This window comes from Grammomys surdaster, unplaced genomic scaffold, assembly GCF_004785775.1.
Source record: "Grammomys surdaster isolate TR1022 unplaced genomic scaffold, NIH_TR_1.0 125548, whole genome shotgun sequence".
In the NCBI taxonomy this organism is placed as follows: Eukaryota; Metazoa; Chordata; class Mammalia; order Rodentia; family Muridae; genus Grammomys; species Grammomys surdaster.
The window spans coordinates 1,089,055-1,113,612 of record NW_021620397.1 but is presented as its reverse complement, the minus strand read 5'-3'; the positions used below and the strand labels follow the sequence as shown (position 1 = coordinate 1,113,612).

At 44.3% G+C, this 24,558-nt stretch overlaps 1 protein-coding gene across 2 annotated transcripts in view; it reads right to left on the bottom strand.

The window, feature by feature from the left end:
• Positions 1 to 12,334, bottom strand: part of Mon2 (MON2 homolog, regulator of endosome-to-Golgi trafficking) — a 77,497-nt gene extending 65,163 nt beyond the window's left edge. For both annotated transcript variants that reach the window (XM_028786546.1, XM_028786547.1), the window contains exons 1-2: positions 12,119 to 12,334; positions 2,171 to 2,234 (exon numbers count right to left, since the gene is read on the bottom strand). In XM_028786546.1, coding sequence (XP_028642379.1) covers positions 2,171 to 2,234; positions 12,119 to 12,229 — 175 coding nt within the window. In that variant the 5' untranslated portion in view covers positions 12,230 to 12,334. The remainder of the gene's footprint in view (positions 1 to 2,170; positions 2,235 to 12,118) is intronic.
• Positions 12,335 to 24,558: the final 12,224 nt, after the last annotated feature.

Sequence of the window (24,558 nt, the reverse complement as noted above, 5' to 3'; positions counted from 1 at the left end):
CTGAACTAACTAGGTAATTTAGAAACTACATATTTACCAATTTAAAGCTTTGTAAGAGCCTTTGATTTTCAAAACGATAAGATATCAATGAAGTCTATATATGTAGGTATCAACTACTATAAATACATCACTAAAAAATGCTAGGGTAAGGCTGGAGAGAGGCCTCAGCTGTTAAGAACACTGGCTGCTCTTCCAGAAGTCCTGAGTTCAATTCCCAGCAACCACATGGTGGCTCACAACCATCTGTAAGGGGATCCGATGCCGTCTTCAGGCCTGCAGATGTAAATGCAGCAGAGCATTCATACATTAAATAAATAAAATAAAAATAATAAATAAACAAACATGCTAGGACAAGTTTAAATGCTGATTTATCTCCTTAAATAAATGGCCTTAGAAAATATGTAGCTTAAAGTGTAAAGATCCGTGATGTGAAATATGGCTACCTATATTACAATGACATCAATGCAGCTACATATTAAAATGTCTTATTCCTTAACAACTTTTATTTATTTATTTTATTTTATTTATTTTTTTTTAAATTTTATTTATTTATTTATAATTTTGTGTGCAGAGGGGTGTGCCTGTGCCACAGCACACATGTGGAAGTCAGAAAACAACCTGCAATCGTCCGTTCTTTCCTCTCATCCTGTGGGTCTCAAACATCAAAGGGAAGTCCTCAGCTTGGGGCAAGCACCATCAGCCACTCAGACATCTCAATGACTCTAAAACCTCATGTTCTTCCATAAGCTTAATTAACTAGAAATCTCACTCTGGACACAAGATCAGAATACATAGCGATTCTTTTATCAACTACAGGAACAATGAGAAGTATTCCTGAAGAATAATTAAGGATGTGTTACTATACTCCCAGCAAAGGTAAGCACTTTACAATGATGCTCTGATGCCAGTGTTACCTTTAACCATGCACTTCCTCACAGAGGATGAGCAGCCGGTTCACCCAACATGCACCTCCCAAAACCTCCCTGTCCGCTGTTTCAGTCCCAAACACACACCTTTGCTTTTTCCCTCCTCCACACACAGAGAGAGCATCACTCCCTGCTGCGAAGTGCCATAAAAGTATCGTGTGCTTGATAAACCGTTAAATAACAAGGAAGAAGCTATGGGAGAAAGTTACGACTCAGGAAAATTAACCTATTGGCCAATTTCCAGTCAAGCAGAAAAGCCTAAGGAAGATCCACTCTTGCTGTAATGGGATGGCATCTCTAAATTAGAAACTCCTAATTTTTTAAGTTAAGTTTTAGTTGCAGACTGTACTATTTAAGCTGTGCCGCCAAGCCTGCCTTTCTCCAGCACTGCTGGCCTGGAAGACTGATGGAGCTGACATACAGCAGGTCTGAGGGCAGAAGCTGAGGTTGAGCATGAAGCACTTGGAGGGGAACTAGCGTGGAGCCCTGAAACACCGTGGCAGCACACTGCAAACACCCCGGATTCAGTCTGATCCTGCTGCTTAAGCAGGTACCTTAATCTGCTGACCCAAGAAGACAGACAATACACTGTTCTCTAAGACTTCCAACTCCCAGCTCACCCATGCTCATTACTGTGCAAGCACAGAAGGGACCAAAGAAGACAAACAAAAGACAAGATGGAGAAGAAGAGCCAGTCAGAGAGAGCCCTTGGCAATCCCTCCTGAAAACCCAGTCCAACAAAGGTTCGCACACACAAAGCAAACAAACCCCTTTGTTTTCTTGTTTTTCCATCTCATGACTGTGGCCCTGGATCCAGAACTCAAACTGTATGTCAGTGTACGTACACGTCCAGTATCACTTCACAAACTGTCCATGTGACACGAAAGACGTGCTAACAACGAGCTTGTCAATCAACACAGTGAAGACAGTCAAGTGAATACTCTCCATGGGTAAAGTGTGTCAGCTTAGTAGTAGTGGAGGAGGAGAAAGCAAAGATGAGTAAGAAAATCCTTGACTGGAAGGAACTGGTTGCTTTAAGGGCTCTCATTTCAAGGAATTTTATAGCTTTCACCTCTGGGAAATACAATCAGTGCACAATTTAGGGACAGTCACATGTTCTATATCGTAAATAACATACTCGGCTGCAGGAAGTAGATGCTCAAAAAAACTGATGGCTTTAAGAGTCTATTTAACTACTAGCAAAATCTTCACTACTAATTGAATTCATATGCAAAAAAAATTACCTGCCAAAATTTCAGTGTTTCTTGCAGCTATTGTTTTAACTTTTATTATTCCCGATTCAGCAGCCTGTAGGAACAAAAATAGAGAATAAAACTTACTATAAACAGGAATTATGTGTGAGAAAAAAACACAAAATTAAAAGCACAGCGTCACTACCATGTTTATTTTGCAAACACGAGAGACCCAGTAGTGGCACACACACAACACAACAGAAGCCCGTCATCTGGGTTACTCACATGCAAACTGCACTTTGCCTGATGCATCCTGTGCTTCAAGGCACACCTGGAATGCCTCAACACTGCACAGAATTATATATTCAGAAAACACAACAACACACAGAAGCCCAATGAGAAGAACAAGACCCTTCTCTTTGCACACACCTCCCCTCTCTCTACTGTTCACTGCAAAGCCTCAAAATCAAGTGAGATTACTGTCACAAACTAACGAGCCAATTCTATGTTTTCTTTTCTGTATTTTAAAGGTTTATTTTATTTATCTGTAGGTGTTTGTGGGGAATCATAGAGGCCAGAGGGAGCCCTGGGTCAGGGAACTGGAGTTCTAAGTCTTGTGAGCCACCCAATGTGGGTGCTGCAGTCTAATGGCAAGTCACAAGTGCACATGCACACACACATGCACACACAGGCAAAGGGAGAGTCACGTTATCTCTAAATGTAAGCAATCACCGCAGACTATTTGCTGCCTTAGACGTTAGGACCTACCGCATCATTCCCCATTGTTTATAACTTGTGTTGCTAGAAAATTTTACTAAACACGTTTATTTTTAAAATACATATATCAAAGTCCCCCAACCCCAACTGTAGTCTTATTCATGCCATAGTAATGCTAGCATAGCCTACATAGCCTAGTGAAGTAGAAATTTAAGGGATCTTTGGAAAGTTGGTTGGATGGTGTTTTGCTGGGACAAACACATGAAGGAACGGTTCGTTAAAGTAGGCACAGGTGTGAAAGGCTCAGGCAGACTTGTGAAGGAACAATTATGCTGAAGCAGACACAGGAGAGAAGATGTTCTGCTAAAGCAAGCACGTGAAAGGACACGTGATGAAGGATTCTATGCTAACAACACACATGTATTAGTTTCCCTTGCACTGTGTGGTTAAGTTACTTTTGTCAGGAAGCCATAGAGAGAAGGGCACCAAAAAACTTCGGTGTACTGTAGTTCTTCCATGAACTGGGCTGACTGGATACAGTGCAGAGGCAAGAACTGTGCTGAAGCAGGACACGTAGAGGACACATATTTGGAGGGTATAAATAGGACTCCACGGAGCGACAGAGACAGAGCTTGGCTTGCTGGTACAGCTAGCTGTGCAATGCTTGTGGGTCTCACGTCTTCGCTGATCTTCACTTCCCTGACAGAGGCACAGCCAAGAACTTCTGGTGTCCCTCCTGGTCCCTGCTGCTGACTTGAACCGAGGCTGAGGCCTGGCTGTCTCTGCTGTGTCGTGTCACCACTGTTGCTAACCTGACTCTACAGAACTGGACTGCTGATGTATCTGTGACGTGTCTGCAAATGGATAGAGCTGCTGCTGCTGACCTGTGAACTGAACTGCTGATTTCCAGACAACACAGATGGGAGTTGCTCCAAAGAACCTTTCTAAACAGGTCCACTTCCCCCATAGCTTATCTTTCCCACTCCCTCTGGTGGGTGGTGGGATAGAGGGGAGGTTAAAGCATTTAAGAACCAAGTATCTGTGCACAAAGGCTTAGAGGTGTGAACTGGGTATGGAGGCTAATCTTACTCTCCCTAAGCAGGAAGAAGGAGGCAGGATGGACACCCTGCTGAGCCAGGTTAGGCTGTAAGAGAAACACCAGCACAAAACAAAACAACAAAAACTAGGACTGCTGAAACAGCTCAACTCAGCAGTTAAGAGCACTGGCTACTCTTGCAGAGGACCTGGGTTCACCAAAACCCGTAACTTCAGCTTCAGGGGATTTAACAGCCTCTTCTGGTCTCCATGGAAATACATACACATGGTGCACAGACAAACATGTAGGCAAAACACCCACACATATAAAAGTAAACACATCTTTTATAATTTTAATAAAACTTTAAAGTTTTTCCTATATCACTCACTGTATAAATCAACTGTAAACAGAGTTAATTTTTCTCCTGAGTTCACTAAGAGTCAGGGAAAAGCTGCCAGTTCGGAAGCCCTGAATGGATGATGCGGGTATGTTTCTGAGGGCACTGAATGGATGATGCGGGTATGTTTCTGAGGGCACTGAATGGATGATGCGGGTATGTTTCTGAGGGCACTGAGAGATGGGAGAGAGAGGAAGTCTTCCACACTCTGCTGCATTCCTTGTGCTTGACATGAGTCTCTCTCAGTCACTGGACTTCTCCGATTCCTTCCCAGAACTACCCAGAAGAGCCTTGACATCATTCTGACTCCAAAAACTCTTCCTGACCAATCCCAATAATTTTATGATTTTAATTATTCTCAAAATGCTTAAGAACCCTAAATTATATCTCTGTTCTTGACCCATATCCTAAACAGCAGGACTTAATCAACTTAAGTGTTTATACTTAAGCTCAAGACAATAAATAAATAAGCCGCCATCTTCCTCTACTCTGAACAGCCACCTCCTTAGCCAGTAAACCGTGTTTCATCTTGCTCAAATCCTCGCTTATTTCTGAACAGTAGCATTACCCATCTGGCCTCTGACCATGCATGTGAGCTTCTTCATCCACAAACATAGATCATAATCACAAAGTCTGTTTCATTACGACATCTTGGAGTTTTTCCTCTTACTTCCACACTTCAGTTCAAATTTAATTTCTTTCTCTATCATGTCCTCCATATTCAATGCCTTCACTGTCAATGGGCCGCTCGCATCCACCTTATTAGCGTATCTCCGAATAGTGGGCGGGGGTGTAGGTGGCTGGCAGTGTACTGCCTCGCATCCATGTTCTTGGGTTCAATACATAACACTGCAAACAAACGAATGAGCAAACAGACAAATGAAGTGCTTCTCAAAACTAAGCAGTGCGCCGGGCGGTGGTGGTGCACGCCTTTGATCCAGCACTTGGGAGGCAGAGGCAGGCAGATTTCTGAGTTCAAGGCCAGCCTGGTCTACAGAGTGAGTTCCAGGACAGCCAGGGCTACACAGAGAAACCCTGTCTTGAAAAACCAAAAACCAAAAAACAAAAAAACAAAGCAGTGTAGGGAAATCTTCTAAAAGGAAAAATTCACTAGAACTGCTGCATCCCTGACAAACTAAGTGTATATAGACACAGCAAAGAACACCCTCTTTGGGTTGGAGGTGTGATTTAGTCACAGAGTACTTCCTATTCTGCAGGAAGCACTAAAGTAGGGAAGCAAGCAAACAAAACAAAGAACAGGAAACAGAGAAGAAACTCTATACTTCTTAAAATTACAACATTTACACAGTCACAAATGCGAAGCCCAAATCTCACATGTGCAATGCTCCGCTGAGGTCGTGCACTGCCAACAATACAGGGACCCTTCAGAGCTGCAGTGTAATTCTTTCCATGTGTGCACGGGTTTAGCGTCATCAGCGACACACTTTCTACGGGACAGCTATCCACATCCAACTCACACATCACTAAAGGCTCTTCCCCTTCAGTACTGTCCAGACCTTTCTCTGGAAACGCGCCACCCGTTCATCATAAGCCCTTACAGTATTAGAGCTTGTCACACCTCCTTTTAAATAAGCAGCGACATAATAAGGTTTCTAAATGAGAAGTTAGCATGGTATGAAAATCCAAACTCACTTAAAAGAGAGGTGCCCCACGAAAAGAAAAAATCCCAAGAACTCTGACCACAGATTCACAAATCAGATCTATGGTTTATTTCTCTGTCACTCTCGTCTCGGTTCTGATCTATGATAGAGGAACACGATAGGTTCATCCTCAAGCTGCCTTCAATCTTGGCAACAAAATAGCTGCACTTACTCAACACCCCAGCACTCCTACACACTAACTAGAGAGAGAGCCGAGTCTTTCCGTAGACTGTAACCTGGAAGCCTTATTTATTTATTTTTAACGAGGAGTATGCTTTATGATGTGAAGGAGGAGAGGGGTGGAATTTCTCTTTAACTATGATGAGTGTCTTGCCTGCATGTATATATATGCACCGTGTGCATGCTCAATACCTACAGCAGAGGGTGCTGGATCCTCTGGAACTGGACTTATGCGTGGGTGGGAACTCCCATGTGGGTGCTGGAAACCAAATCTGAGTTCTCTATAGGAGCAACAAGTACTCTTAACCAATGAGTCACCTCTCCAGCCCCAAGGTGGAGAGTATCCAGACTAGAGTAAGCCAACAAAGCACTCAGTAGATAGAGTTAAATTAGTTCATCTAGATCTAGAGGGTTCTGGGTGAAGAATGTAGATTACCAATGAAGGCAGGAAAATAATGTATGCTAAAGAAGGAATGGACATACCCATTACTAGAACTACTACATATTACTTTCCTTTAATGTTTATAAATTAGGAATGGAGGCACATGTCTAGCATCCCAACAGGTGGATGAGGGAAGCAGGAGGTTCAGGAGTTCAAGACCAGCTTCACCTACATAGTAAGTTTGAGGCTAGCCTGGGGTACATGAGACTATTTTAAAAACAAAAATGAACAACTGGTTTTAAATGTTGCTTCCTTTCATAAAAACTCATGCTTCTGCTTTTAACAAATAGATCTTTTGCATCTCATGAGAAAAATAATCTAAAGTTAAAACAAATTTTTCAAAATTCCTAATTATTCATGGAGCACAGCAGTGAAATGGAGATTAAAGAAAAAATGTGAAATTTAACTTACTTTCAACTTAGATAATATAATGTGTTCGTGAGACACAAAGGAAGTATGGGGATTGCCAGGAAGACTTTTTACATGTCAGGTAAATGCGAAGCTCTAAAGTCAAATACACACTTGAGAGTGCTAGAATGATACAGAATACCCCTCAAAGGACAATATGCTCAGAAAACAATTACACGTGAAACCAATGAAATATTCTGTAACACTCAATTATCCTACAATCATAGTTTCAATGATCACATATGACATTTTATTCCAAACTCATGGTTTCCAAGAAATAAACTTTCTTTAGTAACTAAAATGGAAGACTGGCATGCAGGGTGCACATATATGGCTAATATCCATACTTTATGCCTTTCTCTCTCCTAGCCTTCTCTTTAAACTTTAAACTTCAATAAAGGATCTAGTTCACAAGTCTCGGGTATACAGTTCTATGCTACAGTGGCTAGGAAGATAGATGAGGTGCAATAGCCATCCTTTAGGACTTACTTACAAAAGAGCAGGAAAAACTTAAAAGTACAACACAGAAGGTAAAATGTAAGAGGAGTTAAAGAAAACAGCTTACACAGTCAGCTTAAGAGAAAGGTTTTTTTTTCAGTTGGGTTGGGTTGGTTTGGTTTTAGCAGAGGAGAGCACACTAGACAGACAAGCATGGGAGCCTGGGCAGGAGCTTTTACTCAGCAGCCAGCATGCAGTTGGCACATGGTTTAAGTGTTCACAGATTATCTCACGGATGGATGGATGGATGGATGGATGGATGGATGGATGGATGGATTGAGGGAGGGATGGATGGATGGATGGACGGATGGAGGGAGGGAAGGAGGGATGGACAAAGGGGGAGTAAAAGCACCTGGACTCACTTCATGATGAACGGGCTGGGAAGAACTCAGAGTGGAGTTACTACAAGACAGGATTCTAATTTTGGGGAGGAGGGAGCCAATGGTAAACTAGTAAAGGGAACTTGAGGATCCGAGGCATGGAAGGTGGAAGCAGGGACATGTTGAAGACTGACATGTGATTGCTGCCTAAATAAAGTGTGTGAGGATGAAGACACCAGAGAGGTCAGGGATCAAGCAGGTATGAGTGCTTTCCTAAGGAATTTAATAATCGCATGGTAGCAGCCAAGAGTGCTAATTTAATTTACTTGATACACATCAAAAGTCAGGCATAATGTTAAAATCCGGTGTAGGGTAGTACATGAGAAAACTGGGAAGAAAAAGAAAGCTAGTAAGGACAGGAAGCAGCAGGAAAGCAAAGACAGCCATACAAGGCAAAGGTAGGGCTGTTCGCAGAGGGCGGTTTAATGACAAGAAGTCTATCTGAACTATGTGGGAGATATTCTGGTAGGTGTTACACAGGCTGATGGAAACCAGGGTGGAGGACACAGATAACCACTGGCATCATGCTAAGACCAAAAGCAAGGGGAGCAGCAGCGTGCAGGGAAGAGTATGAGGAAAGCACTGGAGACAAACTGGGACACGCTCACACATAAACAACACGACCCCTGAGAGAGGAGACACAGTGTGCTACAAAACTCAAAATGAGAAAGCTTCAAGGGGGAAGGAACAGTCAACAGCCCTAAGTACTGATGTAACCAGACAAAGGTAACAGGGGGACATCTGCAGGATGCTGTTACGGGAGGAAGAGGAGACTTACAGCCGCGTACACAGGGAGTCACATCCAGTCCCTCCATGTTCTAGCTTTACCATCTTACTGACCCCTCTGAACCTCCTCATGTGTAAAATGAAGTACTGATCTAGTTCATTCTCTTCTTCTTTGAGACAGTGTCTTGATATGTAAATCATGCTGGCCTCAAACTCAGAGACCTGACTACTCTGCCTCCCAAGTGCTGTGGGTGGTACCACGCCTGGCTTCTTTCTCTTCTGAGATAGAGTCTTTTCATGCAGCTCAGTCTGGTATGGAACTTGAGATCCTTTTGCCTCAGCCTTCTATTCGGTAGGTTCTAGGTGTGCCTAGCTATAAAATATTTAAAGTAGTATGGTAAAAGATGCAAAGTTTCCTACACTGTTGTAAAGGTTATATTTTATTCCGTCACGTTAACCTCATTTAAATAAAGGTAGTTTCTATTTTTGTTAAGTTTTTCTGCCATGTTTTACTCTTAAGAGGTTAATCAGCTGGCCTAGACTGACAGTACAAACCTGCTTTGCACTTGTTAGAAGTAAGCCACCTTGGAGAACAGAGAGAAACAGAGTCAAGATGATCTGAAGTCATAGACAGTGTCTTTTATTTCTATATCATCAAAGCACAGTGCCATGAAGTAGTCGATACGATGCAAATACTTATGTATTTGTCTCTATTCTTATGATTTCAATATGTAAAACAAGAATTTATTCTACTGTACTCATGAGCGAACGACCACCCATCAAGGGGGAAGTAACAGTACTACATTATAAACTTCTACACTAAAACAGCTTTCAACTAAGCACAGCTAGATTATCCAGCCTTTACTCTTCACTGTCCTGAAAATGAGGTCTGAATCCACACACAGAGCCCAGAACCTTAGCCTCAGATCCCTAAGAAAAGAACCAACAGAGAAAGAGAACCCTGCTGTGGCAATAGAAGGCATTCTGTCACCAGGTCTTCAGCAGCCACCAATTAACATAGAACCAAAGCTCTGTCATGGGGAACATCTGATTTAGGCGAAAACTCTGCCAAGGTGCCAAATAATAACAGAAAGCTTGAAAGTACACTGCCTGGAACCACTACTTGCTATCTATGCTTACTGAGTCTGTGATATCAAGAAAGAGACCCGGGGTCTGCAGGATGGCTCTGTAGTGAAGGTGCTTATCACCAGGTGTGACAGTGTGGGTCTGCCTGTATGTGGATCTCATGTGCCTGGTGCCAGTGAAGGCCAGACAAAGGCATCCGGTCCTCTATGATTCGAGTTACAGAGTTTAGAGCACCATATGGGCGCTGGGAATCAACCCAGGGCAGTGCTCTTAACCACTGGGCCATCTGTCCAGCCCCAGTAAGACTCATTCATTCAGCAAATCCTTATGGAACATGCACCATATACAAGAGCATGGATTAGAAACATCACTGCAAAGACTGGAAGCAATTACTAAGTAGCTATCTGGGCAGGGACCTAGTAGAAACTAAGGCGCTTTAGTGAGAGTTCCTGGATTAGGAATGGAGTGAGTTCTAGAACTTTGTAAGTTATTTGTTGGAAGAGTGTTTTTTCCCAATAAAAATACCACAGGAGGTAATTATTAAATTCTAAGGTTAAAGCACAGAGGAGCCACGGCTCTTCATGTGATTTACTGGGACTGGGAACAGGTCTATAAATTATTGCTGAAACTACAGTAGGATTTGATGTTTTCTGAATGACTTTTTACAGTAAAAATTACCTCTCTGTCTTTGTAGTGTGTGTGTGTGTGTGTGTGTGAGAGAGAGAGAGAGAGAGAGAGAGAGAAACAAGCACTTATGTGCAGAAGTGGGGCTATTCCAACAGGAGCCCACTCTGTAGCCCTAGGCTGGCTTCAAACTCATATCCGCCCTGTTGCCTCATCATTCTGGGAGCTTGAATTACAGGTGTGACCTACCGTACCCGGTAAAACACTCTTAAGTCTTTAAAATTATCTGCTATAACTTTCAACAGACAGATAATAGACAACAAAGAAAAACAATGCCAAAGCAAATTAGTAGTTCTCTGAAACAAAACGTAGTATCTTCCTCAAAGTGATACCTATGGACTGTATCCTGGATAGATGCTCATTAAGGAAACTGGAGTTCGCTGGAAACAGGTGGAAGCAAGGTGCTCACAGAAAACTTCAAGATTCCGGAGACGTCTACATTCTAAACTTCACTAGTCGAGTTCTGAATAGAAAACTTTTTACAGTAAGCCTAAAAATAGTTGTAAGTGGAAAACTATGAACTCACCTTGTAACTTTTAATAGCAAATAGTATGTTAAATTGCAAGTATACTAAACTATATTAACTAGGAAATAAAATTAAATAACTGTTTTTACATATCTTTGAACTACATTATTTTAAAAAAATATATAGATTTATTCACTTTTATTTGTATGGGTGTTTTGCTTGTATGTATGCCTGTACACCACATGTGTGCCTGGTGTCTTCAGAGGCTAGAAAAAGGGGGCCTGATCTTTTGAAACTGTTATTATACAAGGTTTTGACCCACCATGTAGGTACTTGGAATTGAACAAGTGACTTCTGGAAAAGCAACAAGTGCTCTTAACTGCCGAGCCTGCCCCCTTAACTACATTATTTTTAAAACGCTAAAGAGTAGTTTTTAAAATATTTCAACAAAACATGAAATCTTAAGAGGAAAAAAAGTCAGATATTAGTGATTAAAATAAAATGTTCAACTCAGTATCTGGAAATTTTTATTAGCATATATCCAGATTCCTGATACTTTTCCTGTGAGCCACTGCCACCACCACCACCACCACCACCACCATTATCATCATTATCGGTTTTTGAAACAAGGTCTCTTTATATAGCCCTGGTTGTCCTGGTGTCCACTAACTCTCTGACATCCGCTTGCATCTGAGTACTGAGGCTAAAAGTTTGGTCACCACACCTAGCCTCCTATACTGGTACCACATTTTAACCCATTTTACAGCTGAAAAAAACAAACGTATGTACCCAAGCGGCTATACTCAGGTGCATTCGTTTTGCGAAACATCCTACTAGAATACTGTTTGGAGAGGGTTTAAGATAGTTATCATAGGCCTTGACCAGTTCCTGTAATTTAGGTGCTCTAGTTTTATCGCGACGATGAGACTGAGAGTTAGGCTGAAAAAGCACAGGCAGGAAGGAAATGTTTCCAAGCGAGTGATATCCATACATTACGCACACGTATGTGTGGAGTACAGATTCCACTACAGAGGTGGATATTCATTTTTAGGAGCAATACTACCTGACTCCGAGTCACTAAATCGGCTCACTCAAGGAACTTCATTCCGAAATAAACATGACAAGAGAAGGGAAGAAATCAAATCTCCTCGGAACCCTCCAAGGAACTCTACAAACAGCCTTTGTGGAACAATCACCGACTTAAAGATCGGCGGAATGAAAATTAGTATAGGGTTGGGGAATCGAGGAGCCGGTCCATCAGGACCAGGGAGCGCTCGCGACGTTCCCCCGATCCCCCCTGACGTCGTCTGAGGCATACCTCCTTGACAGGTGGGAACTTCTTCTTGCATTCCAGTGACAAGGCCCGCAGGTCGCTCTGCATATTCTCCAGCAGTTTCTTCACAGCCTCGGGGCTGTTGGTGCAGGACATGGTCCCCCCAGGTCCCCGCCGATCTGGGACCGGCACTACCAAGCAGGCACTGTCAGCTGCTTGCACGGCCGGCGGCGAGCCGGCGGCAACTCAGCCTTCCGCAGCCGGAGCCCAGGGCTCGGCGGGCACACGGCCGGAGCTGGGCTGCGTCCCCCGAGGCGTGCCCGAGCTCCCCCGCGGCCGCCCCGCACCGCCGCCGGCTGCTCGCCGAGACCTGCCCGCAGCCGTGCAGCCCCACCAGGCTCCACCGGCGCCGACCCAGGAGTCCACCAGGCGGGCAGGTCCCACCAGCTACCGCGGGGCCCGGCCACGGCGGGCGTCACCAGCCGAGCTGGCCACAAGCTTCAGCGATGCCCGCCCCGGGTGCCCAGACTCGCCGACGCCATTAGCCGAGTCGCCCACAATTCCGAGCGCGGCCCGGACACGTCAGCCGCACTTCCGGGCTCCGGGCCCCGCCCCCGCCCGGGCCAATCCGGAGGCGAGTCGCTGGGAGGGGCGGGGCTGAGCGAGAAGCCGGGACACGCTCCCGCCCGGCAGTGCGGGCCCCGCCCCCGCCGTCCACGCAGGTGGCCCACACGTCTGCGCAGGCGCGTCCTGATTGCTTTTAGCTGGCTGGTAACCTGCGGGTGATCCGGTATCCTCCCTTCGTGTGTTTGTGTTTCATTCGCTTCTGCTATAAATATTTGCTTTTTTTTAAGATAATGAATTTGTCTTGTCTCTCACTTCTGCGTCCTTGAGCCCCACTCCCAGTCCCGATCTATAACAGAAATCAGCGTCTTGCTCCTACCTCCTCGGCCTGGGGACCTAAATGACAATCTTTCCGCGGAGTTGTACAAATCGCCTTTGGCTTTATTTAACTGCGGAGTAGTCCCTTATTTTTCTTATCTGTTACAAGACTCCTCCTGCTCCCCTCCTTGCCCCCCCCCCCCCCCCCCCTTCTACCAATTGTTTTTCCTCACTGACAGTTCCCTTTTATGTTTTTATTTTGCTTTCTTTCTGTTATCTCCCGGCTCCCCTCCCACCCCCACCTCCTAGGCTGATACCTGGAACGTACTAGGTAATTGAGGCTCAAGTAAGGAACCGGTTTATTAGATCAGAAGTGCCAAATAGATGTAAGGCAACAGCTAACATGAGCTTTTTCAATGATCCAGGTTACTCTATGTTTACCCAAGACATTTCTCTGTTGTGAAATCAGCAGGAAGCAAAAATAATTTCAGGTTATTGTTCTGATGGGCACAGCCAGCCTGTGTGGATTGAAGTTGAAAGAGGAGGAAGCTGCATCTGTGTTAAAGACTCTGTAAAACGGACTGATTGGAATGTCTTGATTATGGGAAACTGGAATGTTACAAGTCTAGAATTTAATTATCTTGATTATGTTTTGCCCCAAGTATCCATTTGCTGTCGTCTCTGTGTGTGACCTAACATCCTTGTGATCTTTTTGGAAAGGTGCCATCAGATTCCTAACTCCAATGACCCAAAGGCGGTCGATATCAGACAGTCCCTGAGATCCATGACAGAGACTTTCCAATTTTGTTGTAACCTGATGTTCTCAACCTCTGAGTGGAAGGATCCTTTCACAGGGGTGGCCTAAGACCATCAGATATTTACATTACTGTTCATAATAGTAGCAAGATTATAGTTATAAGGTAGCAATAAGGATAATTTTATGGTTGGGGGTCAGCACATGAGGAACTGTGTTAAACGGACACAGCCTTAAGAAGACTGAGAACCACTGCACAAATGCATTTGTAAAATGCCTTGATTTAAGAGTTTCTTTTCTTTATTATAAAAACTTTATGAAAATGCTACTGTGTTGGATGATGGTGTTTGGGGGGCAACCTGAATTTATGTCGCTGGGTCTTGGTCATTCATATTTGGCTAAAGAACAGAGTAGGTCTTATTTTCTTTGAGGTGGTATAAGACTCTGGTGAGCCTTAGCGTACCGGGGACCCCCTGAGTGAATCACGCAGAACCGAGAATCGATGCAAAAAGCAAGAGGAATTTATTGTTCCAACGCGTTGGGGTCATCATGCACCGGAAGGAGAGGCGGTGGCCCCACGCAGCTCATTCAGTGAGCTTTTATACAGTTTCTAGAGAAACAACAACTAAGCGCAATATGATTGGCAGAACAGTGTGACTTTTAAACTGATTGGTTTTTAGGGAATGAGGGGGCAGGGACTTCCCTTGTCTGTGGGTGGCCAGAGGTCCATCCTGTGGAATGTGTCTACACGCTCTGGGCCTTCCTCACCTGCAGGTCCCCACACCCTGTGGTCTGAGGAATGTTAATTAACCTCTCCCTTCCAGAGGGGAGGGGTACCTAAGTGTTCTATGACCTTTCTCTTCCGGGAGGGGAGGGGTCAATTAACCTCTCCCTTCCAGAGGGGAGGGGTGCCTAAGTGTCCTACGCCCTTTCTCTTCCAGGAGGGGAGGGGTCAATTAACCTCTCCCTTCCAGAGGGGAGGGGTGCCTAAGTGTCCTACGCCCTTTCTCTTCTGGGAGGGGAGGGGTCTGGTGGAATTTTCCAAAGTTCCTGAGATGACCTCTTAAGTGGGAGCTGTATTTTCTGAAATGATCTAATAACTGGACCACTAACACAAATTCTAACACAACGTTGTGGGTTTATTATAGATAACTTTGGCACAACTTACTGAAAATAATTTTCTTTCATCTTTGACATTTTTGTAAAATTGAATTCAACTTGAATTTTTGTTTTGTTTTGTTTTGTCTTTTCTTTGAGACAGGGTCTCACTGGGTAGCTCTGGCTGGCCTGAAACTCACTATGTACACCAGGCTGGCCTCAAACCCACAGAGATCTGCCTGTCTCTGCCTCTCCAGAGCTGAGAGTAAAAACATATGCTTTTAACTGATGTCGGAAAATAAGGACTCTACTGGTTATCACTCTCTTAGTCTTCGTTGACGTCCAAACATAATAATCAGTGAGGTTCTTTTTTTCTTGATGTTCACTCTTCACATTGAAAAATGGGAAGTCTACCTGTTCTCCTGATTCCCTTTGCAAATATTTTATTTTGATTAGTTTATTTTGTCCATTTCACATATGTGTATAGTAGGTTTTAATAATTTCCATCCTCCTTACTGCCTCATTCTCTCATTCCTCCTCCCTCAGCTCCTTCCCAAGAAGTTCCTTCTAACTTTCATATCGTGTGCGTATGTGCACATGTGCATGTGTGTGCATGCATGTGTGCTTGTTTGTGCAAGTGTGCATATTTGTGTGCATGTGTGCACATGGGCATCTGTGTGCATGCATGTGTGCTTGTCTGTGCGTGTGTGTACATGGGCATGTGTGTGCATGCATGAGTGCTTGTCTGTGCGTGTGTGTACATGGGCATGTGTGTCACTTGATTTAAGATTGTTTGCATGAGCATGGATAAGAGATTATTCCTGAAGCATGGGCTACTTTCCAGTAGATGCACCACTGGAAAAAAATAGCACCTCTCCCCCTGCAACCGGCAGCTGCCACTAGGTCCCTGAACTTTTATCTACTTAACAATGAGCAAGCATTCTATAACAGAAAAAACTGTCTGATGTCATTCTGAAATATCTGTCTCAGGTGAAGGACAGAGTGCAAATGGTTCTCAACCTAATTTTATATGTGTCCAATCCCGCAGGTCTGAACATCATTAATGTTCTTTTTTTCTATATCTTGGACACTGGTATTTCCCAGAATTCCACTCTCTGCAGTCTTCTCACTTTATTCTCTCAGTGACATTCTTCGCAGCAATGATTTTGATGACTGCTACCCTATTTGTATTACTCTTTATAACCCCACATTGACGAGTCCCAGTGCCCACTGTAGATCAACAGAAATGTTCCACCATACACACCATTCGAGTTTGCTCATGTATGAGATCAACCCAAGATTTCATTATAGCATCAGCTGACAGACGAAAGTACGAACTTTGGGGACTGGAGAGATGGCTCAGTGGTTAAGAGCACTGGCTACTCTTCCAAAGGTCCTGAGTTCAATTCCCAGCAACCACATGGTGGCTCACAACCATCTGTAATTGCATCTGGCACCCTCTTCTGGTTGTGGCGAGGACAGTGTGCTCAAATACATTTAAAAAAATAAATCGCCGGGCAGTGGTGGCGCACGCCTTTAATCCCAGCACTTGGGAGGCAGAGGCAGGTGAATTTCTGAGTTCGAGGCCAGCCTGGTCTACAGAGTGAGTTCCAGGACAACCAGGACTACACAGAGAAACCCTGTTTCGAAAAACCAAAAAATAAATAAATAAATAAATCTTAAGAAAGAAAGAAAGAAAGAAAGAAAGAAAGAAAGAAAGAACTTCTAAATGTTCCAGATATTCAAACCTCCTTCAATACACAACATCAGACAGTATGGAATTGTCTTCAGCTGTCTCCAGTGTTATATACATAGAACCGCGCTGGTTCTGTGCATAATCTCCGGATACCAGTTTGCCTAGGCGGGCTAGCGCATCCATCTCAGTCATAAAATACAAAATGTGATTGTTAAGGATATTTAGACACCAGCAAATCTCTTGTCCTCCTCTCCCCTATGATAACAAAGCCTCACTTAAATTCTTAAATTTAGCACTATGGAAATAAAAAAAAAAAAACCAACAGCCTGTCACCTCCCTATTTCTGAAAGTGGTCGTGTCAAGCAGTGTCTACCCCTCCTCCTAAGGTTCCGAACACACCAAGCCACAATCCCACTAAAGCTCACTGGGCTAATAAGCTTATCGGGCGGGCTTCCTTACAGCGCATCGGTGGGGAGAAGGTCGTTACCGTTCTGTGCATGCTCTTACCACCCAAAGGTCGTACCTGAAAGCCATTACCCAACAGGGGTGAGGGCAGAAATAGATGGAGCTCCCCTCTCCAGCGTAAACCCCTCATATACTCTAGCCTCTCTCAGAGGCCACGGAGGCTATGCAGAATATCAGAGTCAGAGGGGGGTCTGGATACTCAGGTGAGGGTCTTCTAACCCTCCCCAACACCCCCATGAGGGAAAGTAAACAGCCAGCAAGCCCAGGTGAGGTATTCTTACACAGGGCCACGCCCAAACTCCCCAAGATGCTGTGTGCTTGGCTTGGAGGATAGTCACTCACAACACGGTCCTGATGTGAGCATTTAACTGACCATAGGCATCTTTACCTGGATGCCTCATCAGGGCCTCAGGTTCCTCCCTACAGAGGAACGCACTCACATCCATTTGCCCAAATATCTGAACAAATGACTCTCCCTGCTACCTCAGCCGCCATACCTAAGATGGATGTAGTTCTGCCTTTTCGTCCTCCATAACTTCTAACCCGATCGCTTCCTTGTATTCTGAAAAGTTTACTCCTGTTCTCACCTCCGTATCTAACTTCTGTCCCCAGTATACTCACTTTCTTTATGTATCACATTCCCGTTCTTAAAGAAAAATAGTCTAAGCGGTTCAGAACATGGAACGCGGGTGGAGAATTCCAATTTTGCTCCGGCTTTTGCGGGGACCGCCTCCCCTCCCCCACGTGACTAAAAAGAACGCAAGTCATTTGTCCGAGGCGGGGTAGAGGATGCTAAGTAGCTGGTGCGAACATCTTCATCGGGATCATTGGCTTCTGCGGCCAATTTGATACATTCACATGCTGTGTAATACAGTTACCTGTAGCGAAGACGCTAGATCGGAAGCTCATTGTATAAGTTAACAAAACAATTTACCTGCAAGTGTGTAAATGGCTAACTTACCCATGGGGCCTACAATCACATCTTAGATCGTATGTATAGTATGAGGCACTTGCGTTTGTGAATTACACTTGGGTCAAACATATGGCTGAGAGCTCTCATTAAAACAGTGTATTGTGAGCCATCCAGTATTATGGTTTCCATCGTCATCACTAAATCCCTCTTTGAATTTACCTTTCCTAAATCGTCTCGTTTCTATACATTTCTTTCTCAAAGAAACTTACCTAGTTCAAGAGTGGTTGGTCTCGGATGCCAACCAGTATGTACTGTATGTGATGGGTAGCAGTAAATGTTCACCGGTCACACCTGGAACCGTCTGAGAGGAGGGGAATTATTTAAATCAGGTTGGGCAGGCTTGTGGGGGTTAGTCTTGATCTTGTTAGTTACTGTACGAATGACTTGCCCTTCTGGTCATTCCATTTCATGGGCTGAGCTGCGAACTCTATAAAAGTGAAGAAAGCCCGTTGAGCTGAGGCATTTAGCAAGCAGCGATGCATTATTCTGTATTTGGTCCCGATGGCGGATGCAGTGTGACAAATTGCTTGAGTCTAGGTCTTCGGAATCCACAGAAAGGAAGGAAGCTACTCTCTCTGTAAAGTTATCCTCTGACTTCCACATGCATGGCGTAGAACATGCTTCTGTCACCACACAGATATGTGTGTGTGTGTGAGTGTGTGTGTGTGTGTGAAAAATACATACTTAGTGTTGTAGTTTTGTCTCTCTTGCTATTTTGACACACCCTAACCAAAAAACATTCGAAGAGAAAGGCTTTATTTGGCTGACTCTTAACTCACCCATCAATACCATAAGTAGTTCTTAAAATGTCTACACAAAAATTTGATTTTCAGAATTAGGTAGTATTAGTTGTATGTGTCATAGATTACATGTCAATGGGAGAGTACAGATTTTTTTTCTTTCTTTCTTTTAAACAGATGATTTATTTAGAGAATAAAAGCATCACTACAAAAGGTGAATTGTGGCAAGAACCTATAATTTACTATTTGTAACAGAGTCTTTCCTAACAAACTTCTTTATGTGTTTCTTATAGTTACTCTAAAATTTTTTTAAAAATATTTTTCCTGTCTTTATTGTAATAGTTTTGAAAACGAAGCATAAAAATCATTCTGAGGGGTGTGTGCACGTGTGTGTGTGTGAGTGTGTGTGAGTTTTTGTGTGTGTGACTGTGTGTGTATGAGTAGGAAGACTCCTTCATTTTATTTTAATTAATTAATTAATTAATTTATATCCCAAATGCTCCCCACCCCCCCACAGTCCCTCCTCCCACCCCCCTTTCCCTTCTCCTCTGAGAAGATGGGTCTCCACTTGCTATTCCCCCACCCTGGTGCATCAAGACTGCAGGGCTAGGCACATCTCCTCTCCCTCTCAGGCCAGACAAGGCAGCCCAGCTAGAAGAACACATTACATAGACAGGCTACAGCTATTTGATTGCCACACCTTCCCTCAGTTGTTCGGGACCCACATGAAGACCAAGCTACACATCTGCTACATATATGTGGGGACCTTGGTCCAGCTTGTGTTTGTTCTTCGGTTGGTGGCTCAGTCTCAGGAAGTCCCCAAGGGTCCAGCTTAGTAGACTGTTGGTCTTCCTGTGGAGTTCCCATCCCCTTTGGGGTCTTCAGTCCTTTCCCAAAATCTTCTATAAGAGTCCCCAAGCTCCATCCACTGTTCGGCTGTGGGTGTCTCTATCTGTTTGAGTCAGCTGCTGGGTGGAGACTCTCAGAGACAGTTATATTAGGCTCCTGTCTGCAAGCATAACAGAGCATCATTAATAGTGTCAGGGGTTGGTGCTTGCCCATGGGATGGGTCTCAGGTTGGGCTGGTTGTTGGTTAGCCATTCATTCCTTCAGTCTCTGCTCCATCTTTTCCCCTGCATTGCTTATTAGACTGGACAGATTTGGACTCCTTCATTTTATAACTGAAATTCTCTGGAGATACTTGATGCTAACAAACGGTGTTTGTTGGAATGGGCATTTCTTTGACAATTCTGCTATTTCTGTACTATTCTAAGCCCTTGCACTCTTATTTTATCTTATTGGCTTCGTTTCAGTCTTGATCTTCCCACTCCCATTCTTTCTACTCCCGTCCCCTCTTCCTCTCAAACTGTAGCCGCTTCTCGTTGCTATGGCTGCTGCCATGGTTATGGCCACTGGGGAGGTGCTATCACTCACAGCCCCTTTCGCTGCTACTGCTGCTTCTGCTACCACCTGCAGCCGTTGAGGAGCCTTGTCTCTTCTGCAGCTGAGCCTGCTGCCCCTTGCTTGGCTCTGCCTGCCAGCCACTTGGTTTCACTCCTTTGTAAAGCCTACGGCCTGACTTGCTTGCTATTCACTCTGTGACTGCTGCTGGCTTCATTTTGAGGCCCGGTTTAATTCTACTGTAAGTAAACCTTCGGTTAGGCCTAATGTTTCACCGCCAAAGAAGGCATTATGAGAGGCTATCCTCACGCGACAGGCTCACCCAAGATAGCCGAACGGTTCGCTGGTGTAGTCTGAAAGGGGCTGTTTGTAGCAATCACAGCAAAAGTCTGTGCAAGCGAAGGTTCATGTTAACAACAATCATAGCATTGTTCCTTTTCTACCAGGCACAGCAGTCCCTCAGCTAAGCCACCATGAGATGTGCCCCTCTTAGGTCTGAGCAGTGATTGCAGACAGAGCCCTGTGTAGGCTGCTTAGAGTGGTTATGTCTCTGGCTGTACCCACAGGTGCTGAAGCAAGCAGCTATGGCTTATAGCTTCCCCAAACATCTGCAGAGTGTTCCAAATAGACAACACTGTTATAAAGGTGCTTCGTCTGGCTGAATTTTTTTTTTGGGGGGGGTCCATTTTCCTTTTGCCAGGGAAGCAAGGAGAGCGTCCATCAGCCGAGGACTACTGAGTCAAATCAACCCTGTACCCTTACATCTGCTTATCTACAGGGGAAATGAAAGGGGCTTAGCCACTGCTGTTTCCTCAAGAAGACAATTCTGCACACATTGCCTTCCTGACTCGTTTGCTCGTGCAGCTGCTTTGGCCGTAAACTTCTCTATTTCAGGCTTACGTCAGGCCTGCTAGGGAAAACGGCCCCGTGTCTTCTCCACAGAAATGGCATGGCTTTTCATTTATTGCAGGAAATAGCCGCAGGATTGCCAGAGTCAGCATATGGCAAATGTTGCGGACAATTGCTGGTAATTCTGACAGTATGATTCTTCGTTAGTTCCCCAGTTAAACACTGGTGCCCTTTGACCTGAAGGACACTTTGAACTTTATGGGAGTATCCCAGAGTGACAACAAACACAGTGCTAGCTCTTAAGCACACCGGCCACCAGGAAGCCACAGAGTTGTTGGGAGAAAGAAGCTACACGTCTGACACTGTCCCCAAATTGGGGGTGAGGACTCCCAGTGCCACGCCTCACTGTGACTCTGCCATACCTTACTACTTTATACTTCTATACAAGGCTTTTTTCTAAATCAGGGGTCTTAAGAGCAGGGACCAATAACAGTAGTTTCTTTAGCTTTTGAAAACTCCATGTTCATCTGTTTAGTATTGGGATTTACAGTCCCAACACTAAATTCTGGTCCTAGTACAGTTCCATGAAACTCCTTAGCTATGACACCAAAATATGAAATCCAGATTAGGCAGGATGTAGGCATACCTTCACAGCCTTGGAGCTGTCGTTTAATTTTTAGTTGGCCTTTATTTGTTACTGTTCTTTTCGTTGCATGTTGTGTGACAGACTTTTCCGGGGGAGACACCACATACACGAGTCTACTCACCCCAAATAGGGAGCCTATAACAGAATAACGTACTGATGCCATCAATGTCCAACTCAGTGAACCGATGAGTTTTATTAGGGTTACTTATAGGAGCAGAAAGGACTTGAAGACAGCCAGATCACCTAAACCCATCCTAGCATGGATACCAGCTCACAAAGCTGGGGGTCTGGAGCACATGACATACCTGCAGGTAGCTCAGCAGGTTGGACAGTGTCCTTTCCAGGTGACTTGGTTGCTCTGACCCTCTTCTAGGTCGCTCTGTTGGCTTTGCTGGCTTGTCTGAGAGTGACTCTCAACAGCCTTTTAGTCTTTATTCTTGAGAGGGAGGAGCCTAGTGAATCTGGTCAGTTTCAAGGCTTGGTGCAATGTTTCAACCTGAAAGGAAACTGTAACACAGTATCCACAACTTGCGGAAAGAGGGAAGGGTTTGCTTTGGCTCACAGTTTAAGGAGATAGTTCGTAGAGGCGAGGAAGTCAAGGCACGGTGAGGTGGTGCCTGGTCGTCTTGTAACCAATCAGGAAGCAGAGAGAGATGAACACAGTGCTCCTGTGTGCTCCCCTTTCTCCCTTTGCATTCTTCTGAGACACTAGCCACTTTGATGGACCTTTCCTCCTTAGCTAAAAATGGAAACACCCCCATGGACACACCTCAAAGTATGTTTCCTATGTCAATCTAAATCCAGTCAAGTTGACCATGAAGATTAACAAGCACACAGTCTTGTATTCGAGAGAGCTTCCTTTCTTCCAGAGGCCGAAGCCCATTGTGGTAGACCAGTAATTCTCAACCTGTGGGTCGCAACCCCTTTGGAGGATCAAATGACCCTGTCACAGGGGTCACCTAAGACCATCTGCATATCAGACAGTTACATTTTGATTCATAAGACTAGCAAAATTGTAGTTATTAAGTAGCAGTGAAATGCTACTTTTGTAGATGGGGCCACCACAACGTGAGGAATCTTATTGATGGGTCACAGCATTAGGAAGGTTGAAAACCAGTGCTCTAGACTCTACAGCTAACTAACACTAGAGTCCAGGGGTAGTGTATGTCCTAAATAGTTTATCCTTTTCCAGAGATTTGTGCTTCTTGTGGAGATACTTACTGTCCCGAACTCTCAGAAACAAAACTTGAATAGTTCTTTTATCAAAGTCTAATTTTATGAGGCTACAAAAAAAGATCATCTACATACCAAAGTAAACTATCATTCTTTGAAATTAAGGACCTAATTCTTTGGCTAATTTGCAAACAGACAAGGAAATTACATTGAATCTCCTAGCTATACAATCCAAATTTATTGAACTTTTTTTTTTCCACAGTGTCATGATGTGTATGTTCAAAGGCAAAGAGATACTGTGATTTAGGACCTAACAGAATACCAACGGAGGTTCACTCCTCTGAGATGACTCTAGCTTGTGTCAAGTTGACATAAGGCTAGCCAGTACACATACACACATACATGCACATACACCCGGACTCCACAATGCTGATTCCTTTGCTAGACACTCCCAACCTATATGATCTCGTCATGGTATTGAGCGTTCCTTTAGCTCAGGTGGCCAGATCTCCTCCAGGCCCCAGAGCTCTGAGCTGACAGACAGTGCTGCACAGAGTAACAATGGTTTCTTAAGACACAGTGCCATATACACAACAGCTGGGTTTTAAGGTATCATGAAATGGGAACCTACTTCAGGGCTAGGTGTTACTGTGGTTAAGATGGGACCAAGAGAACCACCTCCAAAGAGAATTTTCCAATGTGGCTGTGACTTTCTTGTTATCAGAAACAGGGGTAATTAGAGAGAATAAGTATTATTGTGAATTTATTTGGTCCCACGACCAAAGAGGAGGACTCTACTATTTACATTTTAGGAGCATGTACATGCGCAAAACATAGGCCGTGAAAGGGTTACTGTTGATCCAAGACAGAGTGCAATGGCTTTGTGTCTGAAATGGAGGTCTGCGGCCTTCCCACCCCCACATTAGAGTGTATCTGTATGAGATATCAAAGCAACAAACTAAAATTTCAGGTGACCCCTTCTTCCAAACACTGCTGTTTAGTTAAAATAGTGGCAAAAGTCAGACATTCAGGAAGTGTGAAGTCTGAGGCAGTCACTTTGCAAAACAGTCTCTAGAAAAGACATGGCTAGCTTCTTTATACAGGAGACTGGGTGATTTACAAAAGGGAGTCGGTAAGAGAAATAAGGAGACCAATAGAAACGTTTTAGTGTCTGTGGGAAGAAGCCAGGGATATTTATTTACTAGGCAGAGTTGATCTTATCAATATATGGCCCTGGAGTCTGTTCACCTCGACAGGGTCTTGGGCAGTGATCTTGCAAGTAAGAGAGTCGCTTAGGATATCAGTTAATCAGTGCATATGATGGTTGTCTTCTTAAACAAGCCATGTTTATTGAACCTGACCCAGAAACAGGGTAGGGCAATGTCCTACTTAGGTTTCTATTGCAGTGATAAAACACCATAACTAAAAGTAGCCTGGGGAGGAAAGGGTTGATTTCAGCCTATCATGAAGGGAAGTCAGGGCAGGACCTCAAGATAGAGGCAGGATCAGATGCTGAGGCCATGGAAGGGTTCTACTTACTGGCTTGCTCCTCATGGCTTGCTCAGTCTGCTTCCTTCCATACACAAGCCAGGACCACCAGTCCACGGCTGCCCCCCCCCCCACACACACACACAGTGTAAGGTTCATCTAGCCCTTTGCAGGCTATCGGGGACACAAAGTCCTCTGTGTTATTGCTCCGTCGTCAAGTCTCCCAGTCTAGCTAGAGGAAATGAAGACAAGAAGGAAGGGAACGCTCCCCTCTTAAAGGAAGTTTCCTAGTTTTGCGTGTAATTTATTACGTCTGTTTT